We start from the raw sequence: 22,880 nt of genomic DNA, 5'->3' as shown, positions 1-22,880 counted from the left end.
CGCAGCAAATTCTGCTCCCTTGAGTGGCAGGAGACAGCAAGGGCTAGCCCAGTGTAGACCTAATCCAGATCTGCCCTTTCCTAGCTGTGGGTCTGGACCAAGTTATTTACCATCTCTCTGTGCCTCAATTTCCTCATCTGGAAACTTTCCGGGGCTTTCCAGTCTCCATGAAGGCTAAATGAGACAATATCACAGAGTAGTTAGAACTGAGCCTGGCATACAGAGAATGAAAAACAAAAGTTAGTTTTTATTTTTATTACCAAAAATGTTATTAATATTATTTTCATTAACTGCTTCATTATAGTTTCTTGTCCCTCATAACTCCAACTTGCTGACAACTCATATGGCAGCCCTGAGACTAACTCAGCAGGCTTCACCCTCCAGTCTGTCAGCTCCAATCCCTGAGGGAGGTCTCTGATGGGCCCAGTAATTGCTGTGCCCCAGGCCATCATAGGATGGAGGCTTCCCTGATCCTATCAGATTTAGTCTGTGGTGCTGGAGGACAAGTCAATGAAGGCAGTCAGCTCATGCAAGGGGTTCTATACCAAGCAGACAGCAGAAATTAGACTACTAAAGTCTTAACATACATATAAAACATTTTCCAAAGACATGTACCTGCTGTTTTGAATAATCTATACTCTATAAATATAATCTATAAATTCATGCAAAGGTGCCACCAAACATGATAACCTGCTAAATTATTAATATTATTTAGTATGATTATTTACCTTATAAAATATAATATTAACATAATATGAATATTTTGTTCAATATTTTTAAAAAATTTTATTATTTTGTTAAAATATTGAATATTTAAAATACACTTAAAATATAAATATTAAATATTATATAAATATAAAATATTGTGAATGTAATAGAAATATAAAATATTTAAAATAATAATAGAATTTGCATATTTAATATGAAATATTAAAGTGTTTAATATTTGTTATTATAAATATTAATTAGCTTTGTTCTAGAATTTTCTCAATTAACATAATGAAAGGTATTAAATCTACCATGTGGATCTCCATAAAATCTTTTGACTGTAAAAAATCTCTTCATACTCAAAAAATTGAGGTCTACATTGGACTCCTTTGGGTCCAACTTGGAAGCAGCTGATTGAGCCTTCAGTCTCTGGACCAGCCCATACTTCCCTCTAGACCCTCACCTAGGGTTCCACTGGCCTGGTGTCCATGTGTAAAATGGAAGAGGTATTTATCCCAACTGACATTCACCAACCAAACACACTCTGACAATACCTCCAATGTTCTTAGCAGCACACCTCAACTGTCTTTCCCATTTAACACAGAATTTCATAGAGTGACATTATTTTAGCATTAAACTTGTAAAGATTGTTTTTTTAAATAATCACCCACAAATTCTGGGACTTTTGCTCTGACTAGTAATCCATGCAGCCCCCATGGCTTACACTGTGCCGTAGACCACCAGGTTGAGAGCATTGCTGAGGTCAAGGCCCATCTCCGCTGACCCAGGAGGCATTCTGGAAGTCTGTTAAGTAACCTCCAAAGTTCTCAGCCTGGGTATATGGAAAAGCACATCTTAGGGGTGGATAAGCCATAGAACCTGCAGTCTGCAGTCCTGACTCCCACCTGAGATGTCATCCATTTGGAAACACCACAAGAACAGCAGCTTCTGGCATTGCAAACTGAGCTGGACGTTTAACACTGGCCACATCACCTCTCTTCTTCCTTCTTAACATCACTCTAATTTTCTTTGGGGAATTGTCTGTCATCTACTGTGTACAGTCTTGGTGCATAGTGATCCATCCAGGAATCCATCCTCCCACTGATAAGTCAAAAGGATCCACCAAGTCTCCTGCTGCCTGGCTTCTCTCCCACTACCTTAGAACCACCAGTTGCTGGTCTCCTGCACTGATTTAAGCTTAACCAGTTGGACTCGCTTTCCTGGGTAACTGGCTTTGGAGCAAGAAGAATAAGGATTGGGAGATGGTGGAAATTTTCATCCAATGATGGTGTCTGGTCCAAACTGTGGAGCTGTCACTGCTGCCAAGATGCTCTGAGCAGCCTGGCTCCTAGAGGAGTCCAGTCTGGGGTTCAAAGGCCAAAAGTTGAGTCTATGGGGCTTTGGATATAGTTAATATCTCTATCCTTCCTTCTCCACATTTGTAAAAGAAACTTCAGAGTCAACATGTAGGAAGAATTTATAATCAGAAACACAGTTACCCCACATCAATGTCCCCCGAGCCTATCTGCTGGTGAGGTGATCTGGGGTGGAGTCAGTTAAGAAGGGCTGTCTTCCGCTCAGTCTCCACTGGAGGAACTACGGTTCTACAATGAGCAAGACATGACTGAAAATTCTGGATGCACAATTTCCTCTAGTCTCAGCTCATGGGTGGGGAATTCCCACCAGAACAGTCAAGACAAGAAGACCTGAGGGGCTTCCTGCAAGACCCTCATTGACTGTCTGACTGGCACTGAGCAGCCAGCTCCTAGAGGTGGCGCATCGCTCAAAGGGATGCCTGTCATCATCCCCATCTCCAGCACCAGAGTGTGCGCAGAGATTTTCCCTAGGAAGAAGGTCATCAACGGAGAGCTCCAAATCCCTCCTTACAGGAACTGATGTGATTGGCAAGAGTGTGAATAGGCTCAAACTTGAAGTGCTCTCAAAAACAGTAGACGTGGTGGTGAAAGATATTTGGAAAGAGACTGATTATTTTCAATGATGTAAAAATTAGAACATTTTAAAAATTACAAAAATAAAATAATCATGAATAGAAAACAAGGAACCATCCCACTTCATGGAGATTGAAACCCACACTACTGGAAGACCACTGGACTAATGACGAGATCAAAGAAGAAATTAAAAAATACTTTGAGTTGAATGACAAGGAGGACCCAACTTTCCAGAATATATGGGATATAGCAAAAGCAGTAATAAGAGGAAAATATATAGCAATACAGACTCACATCAACAAACAAAAGAGAACTCAAAAAAACAACCTAATTCCACATCTCAAAGAACTAGAAAAAGAACAAAAAACCCTAAAGCCAGTAGAAGAAAGGAAATAATAAAAATCAAAGCAGAAATAAATGAATTAGAAATTAAAAAAACAATCCAAAAGATCAATGAAACCAAAAGTTGGTTCTTTGAAAAAATAAACAAAATAGACAAACCTCTAGCAAGGCTCACAAAGAAAAGCGGGAGAGAACACATGTAAATAGGATTATAAATTAAAGAGGAGAAATCACAACAGACTCAGTAGAAATCAAAAGAATAATCAGAGATTACTATGAACTCTTATACACAAACAAATTCAACAACTGGAAGAGATGGACAAATTCCTAGAATGATATAATCATCCAAAGCTGGACAAAGAAGAAACAGAACAACTAAACAGACCAATTACAAGCAGCAAAATTGAAGCAGTAATCATAGCACTACCCCAAAACAAAAGCCCAGGCCCTGACGGCTTTACAAATGAATTCCACCAAATGTTCAACAGTGAATTAGTGCCTATCCTACATAAACTCTTTCAAAAAATTGAGAAAGAAGGAATACTACCAAATATGTTCTACGAAGCCAATATTACACTAATACCAAAACCCAACAAAGGCAGCACAAAAAAAGAAAATTATAGGCCAGTTTCCCTAATGAACACTGATGTAAAAATCCTCAACAAAATTCTTGCCAACAGAATCCAACAATGCATCCATAAGATAATTCACCACAGGGGCCTCCCCAGGGGCGCAGTGGTTGAGCGCTGGGCTGCGAAGCTGCCCACAGCCTCTGCAACGCTGGTTCGATCCCAGGCCACTGGGCGAGGGTCCCACATGGCATGCAGACCTCTCCTGCTGCCCGCTGCTCCCCTCAACAGTGTATTTCGTCAGTCTGCCTGTTCTGTTCCCCGCTCTGGCTCTGGTGAATTCTCTCACCCTTCCGCACTTCTGACTGTACCCAGTGCTTGTATAAATAAATAAATAAATCTTTTTAAAAAAAAAAAGATAATTCACCACTACCAAGTAGGATTTATTCCAGGGACACAAGGAGGTTCAACATCCAAAAATCAACCAATGTAATCCAACACATCAACAAAAAGAAATATAAAAACCATATGATAATATCCATAGATGCTGAAAAAGCATTTGACAAAGTACAATACCCATTTATGATAAAGGCCCTTGAAATTCTCAGGATACGAGGAACATACCTCAACATCATAAAGGCCATATATGACAAGCCCACAGCCAATATCATTCTCAATGGTGAAAAGCTAAAAGCATTCCCATTAAGATCTGGAACAATACAAGGATGTCTACTCTCATCACTGCTTTTCAACATAATACTGGAAGTCGTAGCCAGAGCAGTAAGACAAGAGGAAGACATACAAGGAATCCAAATAGTCAAGGAAGAAGTCAATCACTATTTGTGGAAGATATGACAATATACATAGAGAACCCCAAAAACTCCACAGAAAAACTAATTAAACTACTCAATCAGTTCAGTAAAGTGACAGGATACAAAATCAACACACAAACAATAAATCTGAAGAAGAAGAAATCAAGAAAACCATTCCTCTCATTATTGAAATAAAAAAAATCAAATACTTGGGAATAAAGCTAACAAAAGAAGCAAAGGACCTATACAAAAAAACTATAAAACACTGTTAAAAGAAATAGAAGTAGACACAAAGAAATGGAAAGATATACCCTGCTCATGGATTGGAAGAATTAACATTCTCAAAATGGCCATCCTACCAAAAGCAATCTATAAATTCAGTGCTACTCCAATTAAAATTTCAATGTCATTCTTCAAAGAAATAGAAAAAATATTTATGAAATTCGTATGGAGCCACCAAAAACCCCGAATAGCCAAAACCCTCCTAAAAAAAAAAAAAAAAAGACGGGAATGGAGGCATCACACTCCCAGACTTCAAACTATACTACAAAGCCATAATCATCAAAACTGCATGGTATTGGAACAGGAACAGACACACAGACCAATGGAATCGAATAGAAAATCCAGAAATAAACCCACAGATTTATGGTCAACTAATCTTTGACAAAGGAGCAAAGAATATGCACTGGAGCAAAGAAAGTTTGTTCACTAAATGGTGCTGGGAAAACTGGGTTGCTACATGCGAAAGAATGAAACTTGACTACCACTTCACACCATGCACAAAAATCAACTCAAAATGGATTAAAGAACTAGATGTAAGACCTGAAACCATAAAATATATAGAAGGAAATATAGGCAAAATACTACATGACATGCACCGCAAAGACATCTTTACAGAAAGCATCACCCAAAGCAGTGATAGTGAAGGCAAAGATAAACAGCTGGGAATAAATCAAATTAAAGAGCTTCTGCACAGCAAAAGCCACAATAACCAAAACATAGAGAAACCCCACCAACTTGGAGAAAATATTTGCACACAACACTAATGATAAAGGACTGATCACAAAAATATACAAAGAGCTGATGAGACTCAACAAAAACAAAGAATATAATCCAGTCAAAATATGGGCAGAATTGCTAAAAACAAACTTCTCCAAAGAGGAAATACAAATGGCCAACAGGCATATGAAAAAGTGTTCAACATCACTGGCAATCAGGGAAATGCAAATCAAATTACAAAGAGATACCATCTCACACCAGTGAGAATGGCACATATTAAAAAAACTAGCAACAACAAATGTTGGCGAGGATGTGGTGAAAAAGGAACTCTCCTGCACTGCTGGTGGGAATGCAAACTGGTCCAACCACTACGGAGAGCTGTGTGGAGATTCCTCAACCTACTAAAGATAGAGCTTCCATATGATCCAGCAATTCCACTCCTAGGTATTTACCCAAAGGACACAGAAACATCCATTCCAAAGAGCACCTGCACACCTACATTTAAAGCAGCACTGTTTACAATAGCTAAGCTTTGGAAACAACCCAAATACCCAAAAATAGATGACTGGATCAAGAAGATGTGGTACATATACACCATGGAATATTACTGAGCATTCAAAAAAGATAAACACATGCAATTTGCAGCAACATGGATGGAGCTGGCAGGGATCATGCTCAGCAAAATAAGCCAGAAAGAAAATGAAAAATACTGGATGGTCTCACTCATAGCAGGAATCTAGAAAACTTAAATAAGGGACCAGGAAAAAGAATAACTATAAGAAAGTAAAAATCAAAATCAACAAACAACTATGAACCAGAGACACACTATGGGGCAGGGGGAAGGAAATGAGGGATTGGGGTCAAAATAAGGGTGTTGCAATTGTATGGGGAATATAAAAATAAAATTTAAAAATAAATAAATTAATTAATTAAATTAAAAAAGAGATTGATAGTTTTGTTGGCTCTATCAGCTAAGCTGCAGGTTAGTTAGTTTGCTAGAGAGAAATGGGGAAAGCACTGTGGAAGGGGTTCCATGGACCAGGACAAGTCAACATTGTCCTTAAGTCTAATCCCTGCCGAGGGGCCTGAATTTTATTTGATCCCACCCTTGAGCAATGCATGCCCTGGAACATTGTTGAAAACAATAAAATTCAACCAGAAATGTATGAGCTTAACACATGGGTGTTGTTAGCAGAATAGACAAAGAGGGACTTGCCAAAAACAGAGTCATCACAAGTGATAAAGCTGTTGTATCCTTGAAGATGCAACATCAGCAACTTCACACTGTGGGAGGTGGAGGGACTAAAATAATCCAACCACTAAACAAGTACACAAGCAAACAACGGTTGCAAGTTTGGGAGTGACCAGTAGCTAGATTTGCTATAATATGTTACCTAAAATGCCCAGTTTCCAATAAAAAACTACAATACATACAAAGAACTAAGAAAGAATAAACCATACACAGGAAGAGGGGGAAAAAACAAAACAAAATCCAGGATATAGAAACTGCCTGTTAAGGAACCAGATATCAGATTTAACAAAGACATTAAAGTAGCAGCTATAAATATATTTGTTAAAAAACTAAAGAAGGGCCTCCCCGGTGGCACAGGGGTTGAAGACAGCACTTTATCAAGCTATCGCCAGCCAATGCAGCACAAGTTCGATCCTCCCCCACCCTCCCCAGCCAGGGAGCAACCCACATGGGGGACCAGACCTCTCCTGCCTCACCAGCTGCTCCCCTCAGCAGTGTATTTCAGTCAGTCTGCCTGTTCTGTACCTGTTCTGTACTGCTTGTTCCTATCCCCACTCTGTCTCTGGTGAATCCTCACCACCCATACCTCTGGCCAGCTCAGTATGCGTAAATAAATAAATCTTAAAAATAAAACAAAAAAAAAAAAAAAAACAGAAAATCCACTAATTCACCAAATCTGTAGAACCAAAATAAAAACTATCTTTTCAATAGATGCAGAAACATCACTGAGTAAAATTTAACATCCTTTTATGCTAGAACACTCAATAAACTAGGAATAGAAGGGAAATTCTCCCCTGATAAAGGGTATCTATAAAAAGCACAGAATTGATATCATCCTTTGATAAAAGACTAAGTGCATTCCCCCAAAAGATTAGGAACAATTAGAAGCAAGGATGTAGCTCTCGTGACTTCTATACAATATTGTGCTAATGATTCTTAGATTTCACTATCGAGATCTCCTTTAACAGTTTTCCTTTTTTTTTTTTAAGATTTATGTATTTATTTATACAAGCACTGGGTACAGTCAGAAGTGCGGGAGGGTGAGAGAATTCACCAGAGCCAGAGCAGGGAAAAGAACAGACAGACTGACGAAATACACTGCTGAGGGGAGCAGCGGGCACGGCAGGAGAGGTCTGCGTGCCATGTGGGACCTTCTCCAGCGGCTGGGGATCAACTGGCACTGCAGAGGCTGCGGGCAGATTCGCAGCCCAGCATGAAACCACTGCGCCACCAGGGGAAGCCCTGTTTTTCTTTTTTGATTGAATGCTCCTCATTGCCTGTACCCACTTTCCCCTCTTTCAGCAACAGTCTCTTCCCAAATTTTCATGTCCATTCTTAACCAAATGATCAGGTCAGGGTGACCCCATTTCAGCCCCAGAGGTACACCCTGAGTGGACTTATGCTAATGAATGGACCCCACCCTCCTGGGCATAGTGATTGGTTCAAGATGATCACCCGACTCACACAAGCCAAGAAGAATTGAGGGGATGTCTTTTGGGTCATCTGGGAAAGGAGATCCCTTTCTCTTCCAAGCAATCTACTAGAGGAGAGACTAACAAAGAACTCTGTCCCTTCTGATGTTATACTGTGAAGATGTAAAGTTAGGCCTGTGCAGTCATTTCAGCTGCCAAGAAAAAAGCCAGCCTGAGGTCAGTTTCCCTTGGCAGAGATGGGAAGAACCAAGAGAAGCTGAAAGCAGGACCAGAGTTCTGGTGACAATGTACAGTTCTGGACCATTTGAGTTAATAAATTACCTTTTTTATTTATGTCAGGATAAGCCTGCAACCCCCCCAAAAAGCCTAGATAATATGTTCCCCCAAAAGACCAAAAGAAGGTTGTCTACCTTGGGTAGGCCAAGATGGGCTTTTATTGCTCATAACAAAGATGACTCTAATCAGCTGTCCTCCCTAGCTGGTCTGGGAGCTTCTGGGGGCATATCCCATTGTACCCCAGCCTCTTAGATTAAAGTGTGGGTTCGGCGAGTGCTCAATTACGTATCTCATGACTTAGGTAGTCCTCCCTTATCCGTAGGGGATAGCTTTCAAGACCCCAGTGGTGTCTAAAACTGAGGATTATACTCTGCTTGACATGATTTGTTTTGTTTTTTTCCTATGCATGCAGACCTATGATAAAGCTCAGTTTCCAATATGGGCACAGTAAGACATTAACAACAATAAAACAATGTGTCATGATAAAAAGTACGTTAGTGTGGGCCCTCTCTCAAAACAACTACTGTATATATTCTCTACCCTCATGGACCACCAGTAACTAAAAGCAAATCCTTGGAAAGCAGAACCTCCCATGGGGGTGTGGGAGTGGGGATGACTGTAATGTGTGAAAGCTGCTGAGTCTGTGTTGCTCATCACTAGGTCCAAGGAGCTAGAAAGTGTGTGGGACACCCAGCGGATATTTGTTGAATGAAGGCAAGTCAACTGAGTGTGGCTCTGAGCACCTCCCCTCAACTCTGCCAAAGGAAAAGACACTGTGACTAAGCCTGCATGACATTTTATTCTCCTGAGAGGGCAAGGTCAGTAGTGGGAGTTAGGTGAGAGGAACTGGAGGGTAGAATCTGGCTTTAGGAAGGAAGGAGCTGGCAGAGGTTGCTGGAATTTCCATGGTCTTCCCCAAGGTGGAGGCTCACATGGGACCTGGATTGGAGAGAAGAGGACGTTGTGGGCATGTTCAGAGGGTGTTCAGGGGAAACAAGGGGTCAGAGTTACCAGTCCCTGCTCAGCATACCCAGAGTCACATCCTAGCAATCAGTCAGGAGCCAGTGAGGTCACGGGGCTCTGAAGGCAAAAGCCACAGTTTCCAATAAAGGAAAAGTCAGGGTCTTCACACTACTTGGGGGTCTCAGGTCTGCCAGCTTCAAGTCCCAAAGCACGAGTGAGTGCTCGGTGGGCTGCCAGAGCCAATCATGAGCCCTTTCTTAGCCCCTTCTCCTGCAGTGTGGCCTGTTTCCCCAGGCAAGGCTGGGTGGCCCTGAAGGAATAGGAATAGACCCAGAGAGCCCTCTCTGCCCATCAGGATAGCCAAACCCAGCTCGCTGGCCTCTGAGATCACAGGAAAGAATGTGGCCCTGTCTCCTGTCCCCAAGGACCCCAGCTGGGCTGGGGGATTGGAGTCTGATTTGGGCTCTGATGTCTTCTGAATATCACGATCTGAGAACAATTTCTTTGATGACAAGCCTGTTTGATATGATCTCATTCAATTCTGATTCCAAACTCAGAAATGGTACAATTGCCCCCCTCAAAGATAAGGAGTCAGAAGTTCATAAAGGTTAAGTGACTTGTCCAAGGTCACACAGTTGAGGCAAAATGAAGACCAGATTTTATTCCAGGATTGCCTGTCACCGAAGTCCCAACTTTTAATGAGTATTTTTCAAGGATTTCTAGCTCAAGCTCACCTACCCAACTTCTCCACACTCTCTGTGCTGGGAATAGGAGGAGTGATGCACCATCACCAGGAAGTTTGGAGGAACACATATGACCTGCTTGTGACAGGTGTATTTTTCAGCCATGTGCACATGCTGGGGGAGGCTGGTGCCCTGAGGTAGGAGTCCCTGCTGTCATCTCTGTACTTACCTGCGCGAGGTTTGCACATTTTTAGGTCCACACAGATGTCACGGGCATTTTTGCCTTGCATGATGTCCTGGGAGATACGACTGAGAAATTTGTTCACAATGTAACTGCAGGGCTTTTTCAATAAAGACATCCAACTGCATACACGGGACGCAGCCTGCGCGATGGTGTCCTGCAACAGCAACGTCAGGGCAGACATGGGAATCCAGCCAGCCCCGTCCATCTCTGCCACCCTTTGTGTCTGTGCAGCTCTGGCCACAAGAGTGCTGGGTGGCCCACTGGCCATGGAAGCAGAGACAAGATCAGGCCCCGTGCCTGCTCCCCAAAACCCCAGTCTGACCAGCAGGGGCTCTTGAGAGAAGGACAGTTGGCCCAACCAGGGTCTCAGCCCCCTGCACACCTGTCCCTATCTTTAGGTTACAGAATGATGCCTATGGCTGCCAGACTCACATTAAAGGCTCTGCCTACATAGCTTCCTGGGTCCAGGACAGAATGGGGGGTCTACCAAGAGGGGTTCCACCTGGAGGTTCACCTAGGGGAGCTCCACCTGAGGGACAGGTGAGGAGGGTCAGAGCTCAGACCTTGACTGATTTGATTTTGAGGTGTCTTCTACTGCCATCTCAGTGGACAATATATCTGAGTTTTCTCAGTTGAGGGAGAGCCCTGCAGTGCCAGGTTAGGGGAGCAAAGAAGAGAGAGGGAGGGTGGAATGGTCCTTGGGGTTAACATGATGCTGGTTAAATATGCTTTCAGCTTCCATATGATCCAGCAATTCCACTCCTAGGTATTTACCCAAAGGACACAGAAACATCAATTCCAAAGAGCACCTGCACCCCTATGTTTATAGCAGCACTGTTTACAATAGCTAAACTTTGGAAACAACACAAATGCCCAAAAATAGATGACTAGATCAAGAAGATGTGGCACATATACACCATGGAATATTACTCAGTGGAATATTACTCAGCATTCAAAAAAGATAAAACATGCAATTTGCAGCAACATGGATGGCGCTGGAAGGGATCATGCTCAGCAAAATAAGCCAGAAAGAAAAAGAAAAATACCGGATGGTCTCACTCATAGCAGGAATCTAGAAAACTTAAATAAGGGACCAGGAAAAAGAATAACCATAAGAAAGAAAATATCAAAATCAACAAACAACTATGAACCAGAGACACTCTATGGGTGGTGGGGGTGGGGAAAGGAGGGATTGGGGTCAAAATAAGGAGGTTGCAATTGTATGGGGAATATAAAAATAAAAAAAAAAGTAAATAGGAGGGGGAAAATAAATAAATAAATATGCTCTCAGTGTCAGAAGTGGAGCTAAGGGCATTTCACTCTTGGACTTATTTAAAAGGTTTAGGGCATTTACAAGCTAGCGATTATTAGCATCCCATTCCGCAGACAGGAAAATTGAGAATAAGCACCTGCACAGGCACGCAGCCAGGAATGGCAGATCTGGGATTTATCAGTGTTGCCCAGAACCCTCTGGAACAGGCTCTCAAAGCTATACCATTAGGGCAGCAGGAAAGGTCCCTTTTCTTGGGGCAAGTTTCCTTTGAGAACAGGATAGAAACCAGGCACACAGTGCATATCTGCCCACTTTCCCACTCCCAGTATATCACCAGTGCACAGGATTCCCTGAAGCACATCCATGCGAGGGGCTCAGACCTCGTCCTAAGAAGTTCTGGCTCAAGTTGAGATTATCCCCACCCCCAGCAACACCCCAGGACAGCGGTGCTAGGGGCCACCCAGTCCCCGCCAGCTCCATTTACCACAAGTCCACTTTACCTCATTTGGCTGCTCTCCCACCATTGTCTCCAATTTATGGATTATCTTTTTACAGATTGAACAGGTGATGCGCAGCCCCTCACTTTTGGTCAGCAGCTCGTCCTGTCAGGAAAGGAAGCCCACATGGTGGTCTCTCAGACACTCCAAGAGTCTCTGAGGGGCCCAAGAAGAGGTGGTAAGGGTGGAACAAGGGCGGACAGTGTCAACTATGCTCCTTCTGTATTCTAGGGCCTGAACCAGGCTGGACAGCCCTTGTCCACCTTCCTGATACTCTTAGGAGGGCAGAGAGACGTCAGAACTTGCCCTCAAACCCACACCTTTTCCAATCCAGCACTTGACGCTCTTCTGCTGTCTGGTCAGACCTGGAGGACCCTCTTGGGGAGCACCAAGCAATACATAGGTCACCTCCCTCCACCCAGGAACACTTCCCACGGAGGCGAGGAAGGGGCTGCAGGAGGTGACCAGGAGCCAATCACACATGTACCTGGAGGTCCTCCTGGATCAGGCCCTGGCAGGACAGCTCTCCGTTACATGGGCCACTTGGTGCTTGGTCATAGTGCTCAGAGGAAGAAAGACCTAGGGAAGGAAGAGCATCAGCCTCACTCAACAGGTGGAAGGGAAAGAACAGTCTAGTTCTCCTGGATGACAGGGATGCAGAGGGGTGACTAGGACCCAGGACAAAAGCACGGAGGCTGTCCTCCAGGAAGCCTCTCCTCACACTCTGCTGTGGGCTGCTTCAACCCATCCTCAGCAACAAAGGCATGCTCTGCAGTTCATTCTGGAAAGCCAGAAGGAAAAGACTACCCTCTGCCACTTCTAGACCTCTTCTCTGTCCCTTTCTGTTTTGTCTCTCTCACACACAAATATACACGCTCACACAAACATACACAGATTTGGGGTTGATCTAAAAGAAAGCTTCTCTCATCTCTCTTCAAGAGATTTCCTTTTTTCTTTCTTTCCAAAAAGAATTCATGTCAGGGGCCCAACCCAACCCATACTCCCTTCCACACTCCCAAGGGCCTCATAGCCGCCCGAGGCCCTTGTAGCTCACACTGAACCCACAGACTGAAACAGAACAGGGTATGTGAAACAAAGAGTCTTGACAATATTCGTTCACAAGTCCTGCTGACATAATCCTAGTCAGTATGGTCCAGAAAAAAATGTCACACCCACTGATGAGGACCAACAATCTTTGACACAGACAAAGAGACACAGACCCACAGAGGAAATGGGAGTGTGGGGGCAGTCTCAGGCCACACAGCATGGCCAGCAAGTTGGCACTAGAACTCCCTTCTTCGTGCTGTCTCTCACCATTGACCAGCTCACTGGGGTTGATTCTGGCTCTGTGGGAAAGACCCAGCCACCATGAGGATGGTGAAGGGCCCAGGGACCTAGAGTGCCCACAGACCTATGCTTAGGAGCCCAAGAAAATGTGGGAATTGCTGTCAGGATCTACACTAAGGGGACTGTCCTTACCTGGGGTGTCCAGGAGCACAGCAAGGAACAGGAGAGCCCAGGTGGTCATGGTGGGGCAGAGAGGCCCAATGAATTACCTGAGGAGACACACTTAGGGCAGGATAGGCCGAGGGTTTTATACCCAGCCTGTTTGACTCCAGAGTCCAAGTTCTCACTTGCTCCAAACTGCCTCTATTTCTAGGTTTCTCCCGCAGAACTGCTTCCCTTTTCATAGCCATAAACTACTCCTCCTCCTCTCAGTGGGTGTACATGCTCTGGACACCTTGGTCATTGTGTGAACCCACAGTAACGAAGAAGAAAGGGGCCCGGAAGATGAGTCATGTCTTTCTTTTTTGTGGGGGACTTGGTAAAACCAGGTTTTCCAGTAAGTTTTTGTGTGGGGTATTGAGGGGTCAGCATGAATCAAAGTCTCCGAACAGGCCGCTGGGGTCCCTTGTGAAGAACTTGTAGGTAGATCTTTCGTCTTCCTACTCATGCAGACCCAGGGACTGGTCAAGTCAGGCCCCCAAAGTTCCTACATGAAGGTTATTGTTTCTTTGTCTTCTTAAAAATTGTTTTGCTTTCTTCAAGGTCATGAAGAAATTCTCTTGTTTACTTCTAGGAATTTTATACCTTCAACTTCTACCTTTGGGTCTGTCCTCAGAACAGCTGGGTTGGAGTGCTGTTGTTTCCCATCAATTTGTGGAAAAGACATTCCTTGTTTTGAAATACTTTGACACTCTGGTCAGAAATCAAGTCACTTTAAATGCGACTCTGTTTCCAGATGATTTATTATAGCAAATACCAATCCAGTAATAACAACAACAAAACAAACTGATTTTTAAAATGGGCACAACACTTGAACAGTTAAAACAATTCCTTCCTGCACAATGGAAGTTAATGATAGTCAATAAAGATTTGGAAAAATGCTTAACATCATAAGTCTTGAGACAACTGTATATTAAAACTACAATGAGATGATGGCATGAAAACAGGTAAAACTGAAAAGATAAGCTCTCATTTATATGTGGTCTCTGAAACAAAAGAACTTGTGCGTGAAGTGAATGGAGTCAGAGACCAGAGGCCAAACTCAGGATCTAACAAGATGGCCAGGCTGCTCATGTGAGTATCAAACCCAGCATTTGCTGGCAGAACCAGTTCCCAGCATTAAAGCAGAACCAGAATGAAAACAAAGCCTGTTATTTTTGAATAGTCATGTTGGCCCCCAGGATTTGCCTTTCAGGGAAGAAATTTTGAACTTCAACTATTCCTTCCAGAAGAATAACCAATGGCAGCCCCCACAGCACAGTTCAGAACCAACAGTTGAGTTTAAATGCTCCCAACCCAGATGATCCATTCAGTGATGATGTGGCCGAGTAGTGGAAGACCAAAGCCCAAGCCACAGAAACAGCTAGAGCATGGATGAGGCTATGCACCCTGAATAATATTTAAATCCATCTGATCATCAAGTGGGCTTTGCTTCTTCCTTTCCTGTTTTCATTTTAATGGACACAGTCTTGGAAGCATTGCAGAATAAAAGCCCACACATCTTTAGTCCTTCAGAGATTAAATGTTCACTAGAAAATCTGTCTGTCCTGATGCACTGCTCTAAAATAAAGCATGAGGGCCTTCCTGGTGGCACAGCGGTTGAGCGCTGGGTTGCGAAGCTGCTTGCAGCCTCTGTAGGGCCAGTTCGATCCCCGGCTGCTCCCCGGCCACCAGAGGAGGGTCCCACATGGCGCGCAGACCTCTCCTGCCGCCCGCTGCTCCCCTCAGCAGTGTACTTCGGTCCTTCTGCCTGCTCTGCCCCCCCGCTCTCGCTCTGGTGAATTCTCTCACCCTCCCGCACTTCTGACTGTACCCAATGCTTTTATAAATAAATAAAAATAATAAAAAAAAGAAAAACAAATATTCACAGAAATAAACAAATAAAGATATCACACTATATATCATTTAAAAAAATTAAAAATAAAATAAAATAAAGCATGAGCAGAGGCTAGAAATATCATCAGGATGTTTCCAAACATTTCTAACAGGGGCCCCTCTGCTTTTATCCACTTCCCGCATCGTGGTTTAAGTATAAAGCTCTGTGAATGAAGGTACTTATCAGGGTTAGCTGCAGGGCTGAGGGGTTTTTTTATTTTATTATTTTTTGAGATGGAGGAGGAGGTAGTTTTATTTTAAAGTTATGGGCTCTTTTCCCTTCTGATGGTAGCCTACCGCATCAGGTAAGAGCAGCAAGCCAGTCCTTTAGAATATGCCCCCCACTCCCTGTCTAACATGGGTATAGGTGGCAAGCTTGACTATTTGAACCAAACAGAAACATCCAGCAAATATCCCAGCCCTGACTGATACTACTGCGACTTCCCTGCCAAGTATAAAATCCTCCTTTCAAGAAAACTCTTCTGATCATTATGGATGGCCTGTCTAGAAGCCTCGGTAAGTCTTATGTTTTACTATAATATTTTTTGTTATTAAAAAAATGTATCGACAGTTTGGTGGTTGCCAGAAGGACGGGGTGGGAGAAATGGGTGAAGAGGTGTCAAAAGGCACCAACTTTCAGTCATAAGATATAAGTAAGTTCTAGGGATGTAACACAGAGCATGGTGTTTGTACTTAATAATTCGGTTTTGCATATTTGAAAGTTGGTAAGGGTGCAGATCTTAAAATTTCTCATCAGAAGAAAGCAATTTGTAACTGTGTGATGATGAATGTTAACTGGACTTACTGTGGTGATCAGTTCTCAGTATAAATAAGCATCAAATTATTACAGTGTATACCTGAAATTACTGTAAATTGATGTCCATCATATCTCAATTTTTAAATGACTGATACCTAAAATGCAAGGTTGTTAAGATAATAAAAATCCTATGGTTTTGGAGATCCAGCTATCTAGCAACATCAGAGGACACAGAACATTTATTCTTATCAGAGTCTTTCTACATAGACATCCAAAGTCACTGCCTGTCATTTGCTGGAAAGATGATTTTATTTATGGCTTTTACAACCTCTGGTCAGAAGTTCTGACCTCAGCTGTTAGGATTCCTTGCTATCTGAGTGGGTCTATCCTTCAGGGTTTCCCATTCATTCCACTCTAGTTAAACTGTGAGCTCAAAACAAAAGGAACAAATCTCTCCCCTGAGCTCATCATGTTTTTTTGTTTTTTGTTTTCCACTTGGCTACTATTCAAGCTACTTCAAATAATTGTTTTTTTACTTTTGCCTTAACGATTCATTTTTATTTATGCATACAAGAACTGGGGCACAGGCGAGAGGTGTGTGGGGTGAGAGGATTCACCAGAGACAGAGTGGGGGACAGAACAGGTGGATTGACTGAAATACACTGCAGACGGGAGCAGCAGGCAGAGTCAGGAGAGGTATGCTGGGCCAGGTAGGTTGCTCCCTGGCCAACTGGGGGGTGGGGGTGGGGGGATTGAACTCATGCTGCAGAGGCTGTGGACAGCTTCATAGGTTGTGTCTTAACCCCTTGTGCCACCAGGGAGTCCCATGTCCTTTTACTTTTTACTTTTGAAGATGGTTTGAACATCAAACCTTGTTTTCAACAAGGATGTGGCCCTTTGAAGAGTAGAACAGGGTTTAGAGGTGATTTACACCCTCAAGTGGTCAAATTTCCTCCCTTCCCTCCACTCCCCAGGTCCAAGTGGGTCGATAATGCAGCCCCTCAGTGTGCTCTATTAAATTTTCTCTGGTTTGCTCCCAGAAGCCCCTGCCCCCACCCCCAGCACTGTCTTCAAGGATCCCCTTTAATGAAGAGAGTTAGAAGTCACTTCTATCACCCACATCAGTCTATGACTGTTAATTTTCTCCTGCTGCCTTAACAATTACTGTTATAGGACAGGGAGAGGGGCAGCCCAAACCCCGCAAACCTGCCTATTCTGAATGGGTTCTGCCATCTGCCGCATCAACACAAAACATATGAGACTTTAATGGGAAGGAACTTTAATAAAACTAGGAAACAATACAGGAAAGGCAAAGAGTCTAGTTTCTAAATGAAGCACCCAAAGTTACCCATCCCCTCGTGGGTAAAAGTCCATCCATATGGGAATGGCCCAGAGCAAGGCCCCAAAGCCTGCCACAAGTCTAAAGCATCTTCCAGTGGGGACCCACAGAAAAGAGTCAGAAACAACCAGACAAGCCCGGAAGGAAAAGAGCAAAATCAACATCAAGATAAAAGCTGCCATTGTTACCTCCCCATGGGTCTCACCCACATCTGTGTCACCCAGTCCACGACCAAAAGACAAGCGCAGTTTCTTCACATGTCTCTAGGCTCCACGCGTCTCCTCCAGGTCTCCTGGCTCCATCCTGCTTCCTTCCTCAGTCTCTTCTGCAGCTTCTCCTCTTCCTGCTCAGCTCCACCCTCCCTTGGGTGGGGCAGGGAACCTCCCCCTTTCCTGGAGACCACCCTGTTACATTACCACAAACACAGCATCGCCAAACACCCATTTGTTGCCTGACAATTCAGTCAGAAGTCTGGGTGGGCTCACCTGCTTCCTCTGGCTCCCAGAAGGGTGAGATCAAGTCACTGGCTCTTGTCTAGGAAGAATCCACTTCGAGGCTTATTCAGAGTGTTGGGAGAATTCAATTCCGTGTGGTTGTAGGACTGGGGTTTCCTTTGCCTTGCTGGCTGGTATTTGGGGTCATTCTAAGCTTGGAGCAGCTCAGGATTTCCCTGGCTCACAGTCCTTCTGCAAGTCTTTCTCATGCTCTGAATCTCTTTGAAGTGCCCCTGCCTCCTCTTCCTACCTCCCCCCGCCGACACACACACATATTCACCATCACATACAGACACAGACCATCCACCTGTTCTTTTTTCTTTTCAGCTTGAGCCTCCACTAAAGCTTCGGCAGCTGGAGGGTCCATTTTCTGCTTTACCATCTCAATCGTTTATTATGAAGCAAACACCCATGTAACTGCCTCCCAGGTCAAGAGCCTGCCAGGGCCCCTGAAGTCCGACCCTTCCCCTCTCTACCTCACCCTTAATGATAATCACAGTCTTGTTTTACTTTATAGTTTTTCCATCTGAGCACATACTCTTAAACTCCAGGGTTCCATTTTTTCTCGTTTTGATAAGTATATAAATAGGAACATATAGAATGTATTCTCTAGTGTCTGACTTCTTTGAACCAACCTCAACGAGTGTGAGTTTCACCCACCTAGTCGTGGCTATGAGGCGTTCGTTCCTTTCTGGAGCTGAGAACTATTTCATTGTGTGAATGTTCCACGATTTACCCATTCTCCTGTCGATGCATGTTGGAGTTGTTAGCAATTTTGACCTACTGATACATAGGAATTATCTTTCTTTTTTTTTTCTAATTTTCTTGCAATATAATTAAAATATACTCACCTGCATATATTAAAGTGTATAACTTTATCAGTTTTCATCCATGTAGACACCTGTGAAACCTGAGAAACCATCACAGCAGTCAAAAAATAAGCATAGGCTTCTGCATTCTTTTGGAAGGATGGATAGATGAATGGATGCACAGGAGCATGGATGGGGAGGATGGATGCATGGATTTGGTGGGTGGATGGATGGACAGATGGATGGATGGATGGGTGGATGGATGGATGGATGGATGACTAGAAAGACCCTCAATAGTGTAGTTTCTTCTCACCATTTTGGATGCATTTCCTTGTATGCCTTCAAAAATAATGCTAGACTATTCGTGCATTAGCTCACTCAAAGGGCCAGTTCTGGTGCCTGGGCAGTCTGGCAAGCCAGAAGCTTGATTAGCTATTGAGAAATGACTGGCATGCCTTGCACTGTGTATTGACAGATGAAATGGGAGGACTGGCTCTTAACCCTCTCCTTGTTACTTATGAGACACACTCCTGACTACACAGCCACCACCATTTGAGCATAGTTCAGAGTATGACAAAAAAGAGATCAGTAGTTTCTCAAGGAGTTTATCAGACCTCATTTGAGCTGCCCATGACCTTTTATGCAAGTTCTCAGGCTGCAAGAGGAGCACACCTTTACCCAGGCTTCTGTTGCAAGAAATTAATGATTTGATACCACATTTTAAACTGCTGCACCTCCCCCTGCAGTGACCTTTAGGAATGGCTTTCGCCACGGTCCCTAGGTCCGGCTGGGCAAGGAACCAGCGCGCAGGGGGAGAACAGCAAAACACCCTGAAGCAGGGGAAGTACAGCAAAGTTCCCTGAAAAGACAAAAGCTTATCAAAAGATAACGACCACCAGGAACCACTACAAGAATGCTAAAAAAAACCTTATCCTGTCTTTCTAGAACTACAAACTTTAATCCCTTATTGTCTTTCTAAACTTCCTTCTTTCTCACACTCCCAGACTTCAAACTATACTACAAAGCCATAATCATCAAAACTGCATGGTATTGGAACAAGAACAGACATACAGACCAATGGAATAGAATAGAAAATCCAGAAATAAACCCACAGATTTATGGTCAACTAATCTTTGACAAAGAAGCAAAGACTATGCATTGGAGCAAAGAAAGTTTGTTCAATAAATGGTGCTGGGAAAACTGGGTCGCTACATGCAAAAGAATGAAGCTTGACCACTACCTCACACCATACACAAAAATCAACTCAAAATGGATTAAAGAACTAGACATAAGACCTGAAACCATAAAATATATAGAAGGAAATATAGGCGAAACACCACGTGATTTGCACATCAAAGACATCTTTACAGACACATCACCCAAAGCAGTGATAGTGAAGGCAAAGATAAACAGCTGGGACTACATCAAATTAAAGAGCTTCTGCACAGCAAAAGAGACAATAACAAAAACAAAGAGAAACCCCACCAACTGGGAGAACATTTTTGCACCCAACACTAATGATAAGGGACTGATCACAAAAATCTACAAAGAGCTGATGAGACTCAACAAAAACAAAGAAAATAATCCAGTCGAAAAAGGCAGAAGAGCTAAAAAGAAACTTCTCTGAAGAGGAAATGCAAATGGCCAACAGGCATATGAAAAAATGTTCAACATCACTTGTCATCAGGGAAATGCAAATCAAAACTACCATGAGATACCATCTTACACCAGTGAGAATGGCACATATTAAAAAAACTAGCAACAACAAATGTTGGCGAGGGTGTGGAGAAAAAGGAACTCTTCTGCACTGTTGGTGGGAGTGCAAACTGGTCCAACCACTGTGGAGAGCTGTGTGGAGATTTCTGGACCTACTAAACATAGAGCTTCCATATGATCCAGCAATTCCACTCCTAGGTATTTACCGAAAGGACACAGAAACATCAATTCCAAAGAGCACCTGCACCCCTATGTTTATAGCAGCACTGTTTACAATAGCTAAGCTTTGGAAACAACCCAAATGCCCAAAAATAGATGACTGGATCAAGATGTGGTACATATATACCATGGAATATTACTCAGCATTCAAAAAAGATAAACACATGCAATTTGCAGCAACATGGATGGCGATGGAAGGGATCATGCTCAGCGAAATAAGCCAAAAAGAAAAAGAAAAATACCGGATGGTCTCACTCATAGCAGGAATCTAGAAAACTTAAATAAGGGACCAGGAAAATGAATAACTATAAGAAAGTGAAAATCAAAATCAACAAAAAACTATGAACCAGAGACACTTTTAGGGGGGCGGGGGCGGGAGGGGAGGGATTGGGGTCAGAATGGGGGGGCTGCAATTGTATGGGGAATATAAAAATAAAATTTATTATTTAAAAAAAAAATAAACAATGAAACAGTAAAAAATAAATAAATAAATAAACTTCCTTCTTTCTTCTATAAAGGTCATTGCTTGTTAATTAAAAAATCATATGAAATCCTTAAAACAAGTCTGACTCAAATGAAACATTACTAAACCCTGTAATAATAAAATATAGTTTAGGTAAAAAAGTAGTTAGTAAAAAATGCTATTATATAGTTTAAAAACAAAACTAATGGTCTATCTACTTAGGAATGAGGCTGGGTCCAGATGTAAATCACTGCCCTGTCGGTGATAGGCTGAGCCCATGAGCAAGCTGATTTCATTGATATTCATTGTTCCTGTGCTCTTGGAAAACATATATACTGGTCACAAACTCAAAGAAAATTACACTCAGATTTACACTCTCTCTTGAAGTGTGTCTGTTTGTCATTTCTTTAGCCGAATCCCTGACCACCCTGCGCAGTCTCTCAACCCCAAAATGGCCTCATTGTTCACTGCTGTGTTGGTCCGCGGCATTAAACCATCATTTGCTCTCCTTCACATTACTTCTTATAACTCTTCCACCCCAACACCACCCTTGATAGGGGTCCCCTCCTTTTAAGATGCTCCAAAGTCATTAGCAACTTCCATCTCTGACTTCTATGGCTGATGCGAATCCACAGGCCTTCCAAATGTTGTACTTAAAACCCACTCTGAGCCCTCTCTCTCCCTTGCCACACCCATCACCTGAATCCCAGAACGACCTAAATGACTCAGGCTTCCTTTGTGGCCTCACTGCATGTTGTCTGCTGTCATTGGGTGTCCCAGTACCTGACCCTTGTCACACACACTGCCCTCCTACCTCATGTCACAGGATTGGAAACACTGATCCCACCTTTCTGGAATTTTATTTCCCAGCTGGACACTCCATGATTGGAGACTCCTACTTCTTTTTTTCTCTTAGTACTGATGATTCACACCAGCCTGCCTCACCACACAACCCAGACAGGACAAAGTCTATACTAACAAACTATATAGTTGGTTTATTTGCTAGTATATTTGAGGAGGGGGAGAAGTGTTCCTTTCTTTTCTTTCATTGTTTTCAGGCTCATTTTTTTAAGTACAAAAACTGAGTAATTGTCACACATAAATTAAATGAAAAATCAACATGACCAACAAGTTGGTACACTTCCTACCAGGCTTTATCAATATTAGATTTTTCATTATTGACCCACGCTTCCCTGGGCATACCAATCTGTGCATGAATTTGGGGGGGTGACATGTATCCATATTCTGCCCATGTGAGCCATGACTGGACTTCATACCTTTAGAAATTACTCTCCAACAATGACTTCAACTCATTTACCTAATAGTCAGATGCTTGGTGGTAGGCGCTAATCCCTCTGCACTGCTCCCAAGACCTGCAGGGTGTGGCCATCTCTGGCAGGGCTACAAAGCTGGGTTGTATCCCCCGGAACCCTGAGGATCCCAAAGCATGAGGGCTCCATCTTGAAATGAACAGAAACACGCCTCTCTGAGGTCTCAGAGTGTGCAGTTACCCGACAAACATGTCCCAGGGCCTTTGCTAAAGCATCTCATTCAGCGTTTACTCACAGACATCCTATCCCTGGGTCTTGAACAAGAGTTCATGGAAGGCCTAAACTTGCTGGTGCCACAGTTTCCGACATGATGTTAAGGCTTTGGTGGCAGTGTGGCTGTAATTAGGTATGCAACATATTTTAGTCCCAAA

General features: G+C 43.1%; 1 protein-coding gene and 1 pseudogene across 1 annotated transcript; one reads left to right on the top strand and one right to left on the bottom strand.

Annotated features, from left to right (window-relative positions):
• Positions 1–9,129: 9,129 nt before the first annotated feature.
• On the bottom strand, positions 9,130–18,314 carry LOC119259885 (antimicrobial peptide NK-lysin-like). The gene is made up of 6 exons (XM_037528862.2): positions 17,963–18,314; positions 13,480–13,556; positions 12,488–12,579; positions 12,004–12,105; positions 10,216–10,384; positions 9,130–9,279 (listed from the first exon to the last, which is right to left on the bottom strand). The coding sequence occupies exons 2-6, from the start codon at positions 13,526–13,528 to the stop codon at positions 9,269–9,271; spliced, it is 423 nt and encodes a 140-aa protein (XP_037384759.1). The 5' UTR covers positions 13,529–13,556; positions 17,963–18,314; the 3' UTR covers positions 9,130–9,268.
• Positions 14,523–14,910, top strand: LOC119258596 (ubiquitin-conjugating enzyme E2 N-like; annotated as a pseudogene).
• Positions 18,315–22,880: the final 4,566 nt, after the last annotated feature.

Source organism: Talpa occidentalis, unplaced genomic scaffold, assembly GCF_014898055.3.
Source record: "Talpa occidentalis isolate TD23 unplaced genomic scaffold, MPIMG_talOcc4v2.1 talOcc4.5, whole genome shotgun sequence".
NCBI classification, from domain to species: Eukaryota; Metazoa; Chordata; class Mammalia; order Eulipotyphla; family Talpidae; genus Talpa; species Talpa occidentalis.
The sequence above is the reverse complement of the archived record's forward strand: the minus strand, read 5'-3'. Positions and strand labels throughout refer to the sequence as shown.

Bases quoted from the DNA above. Each gene is read 5' to 3' on its own strand.
- LOC119259885 (XM_037528862.2), bottom strand. From the start codon at position 13,528: ATGACCACCTGGGCTCTCCTGTTCCTTGCTGTGCTCCTGGACACCCCA. The intron at 12,106-12,487 runs GTACATGTGTGA...CTTTCCTGACAG, and splicing joins TGATCCAGGAGGACCTCCAG to GACGAGCTGCTGACCAAAAG. The intron at 10,385-12,003 runs GTAAAGTGGACT...TTGCTGTTGCAG, and splicing joins TGGGAGAGCAGCCAAATGAG to GACACCATCGCGCAGGCTGC.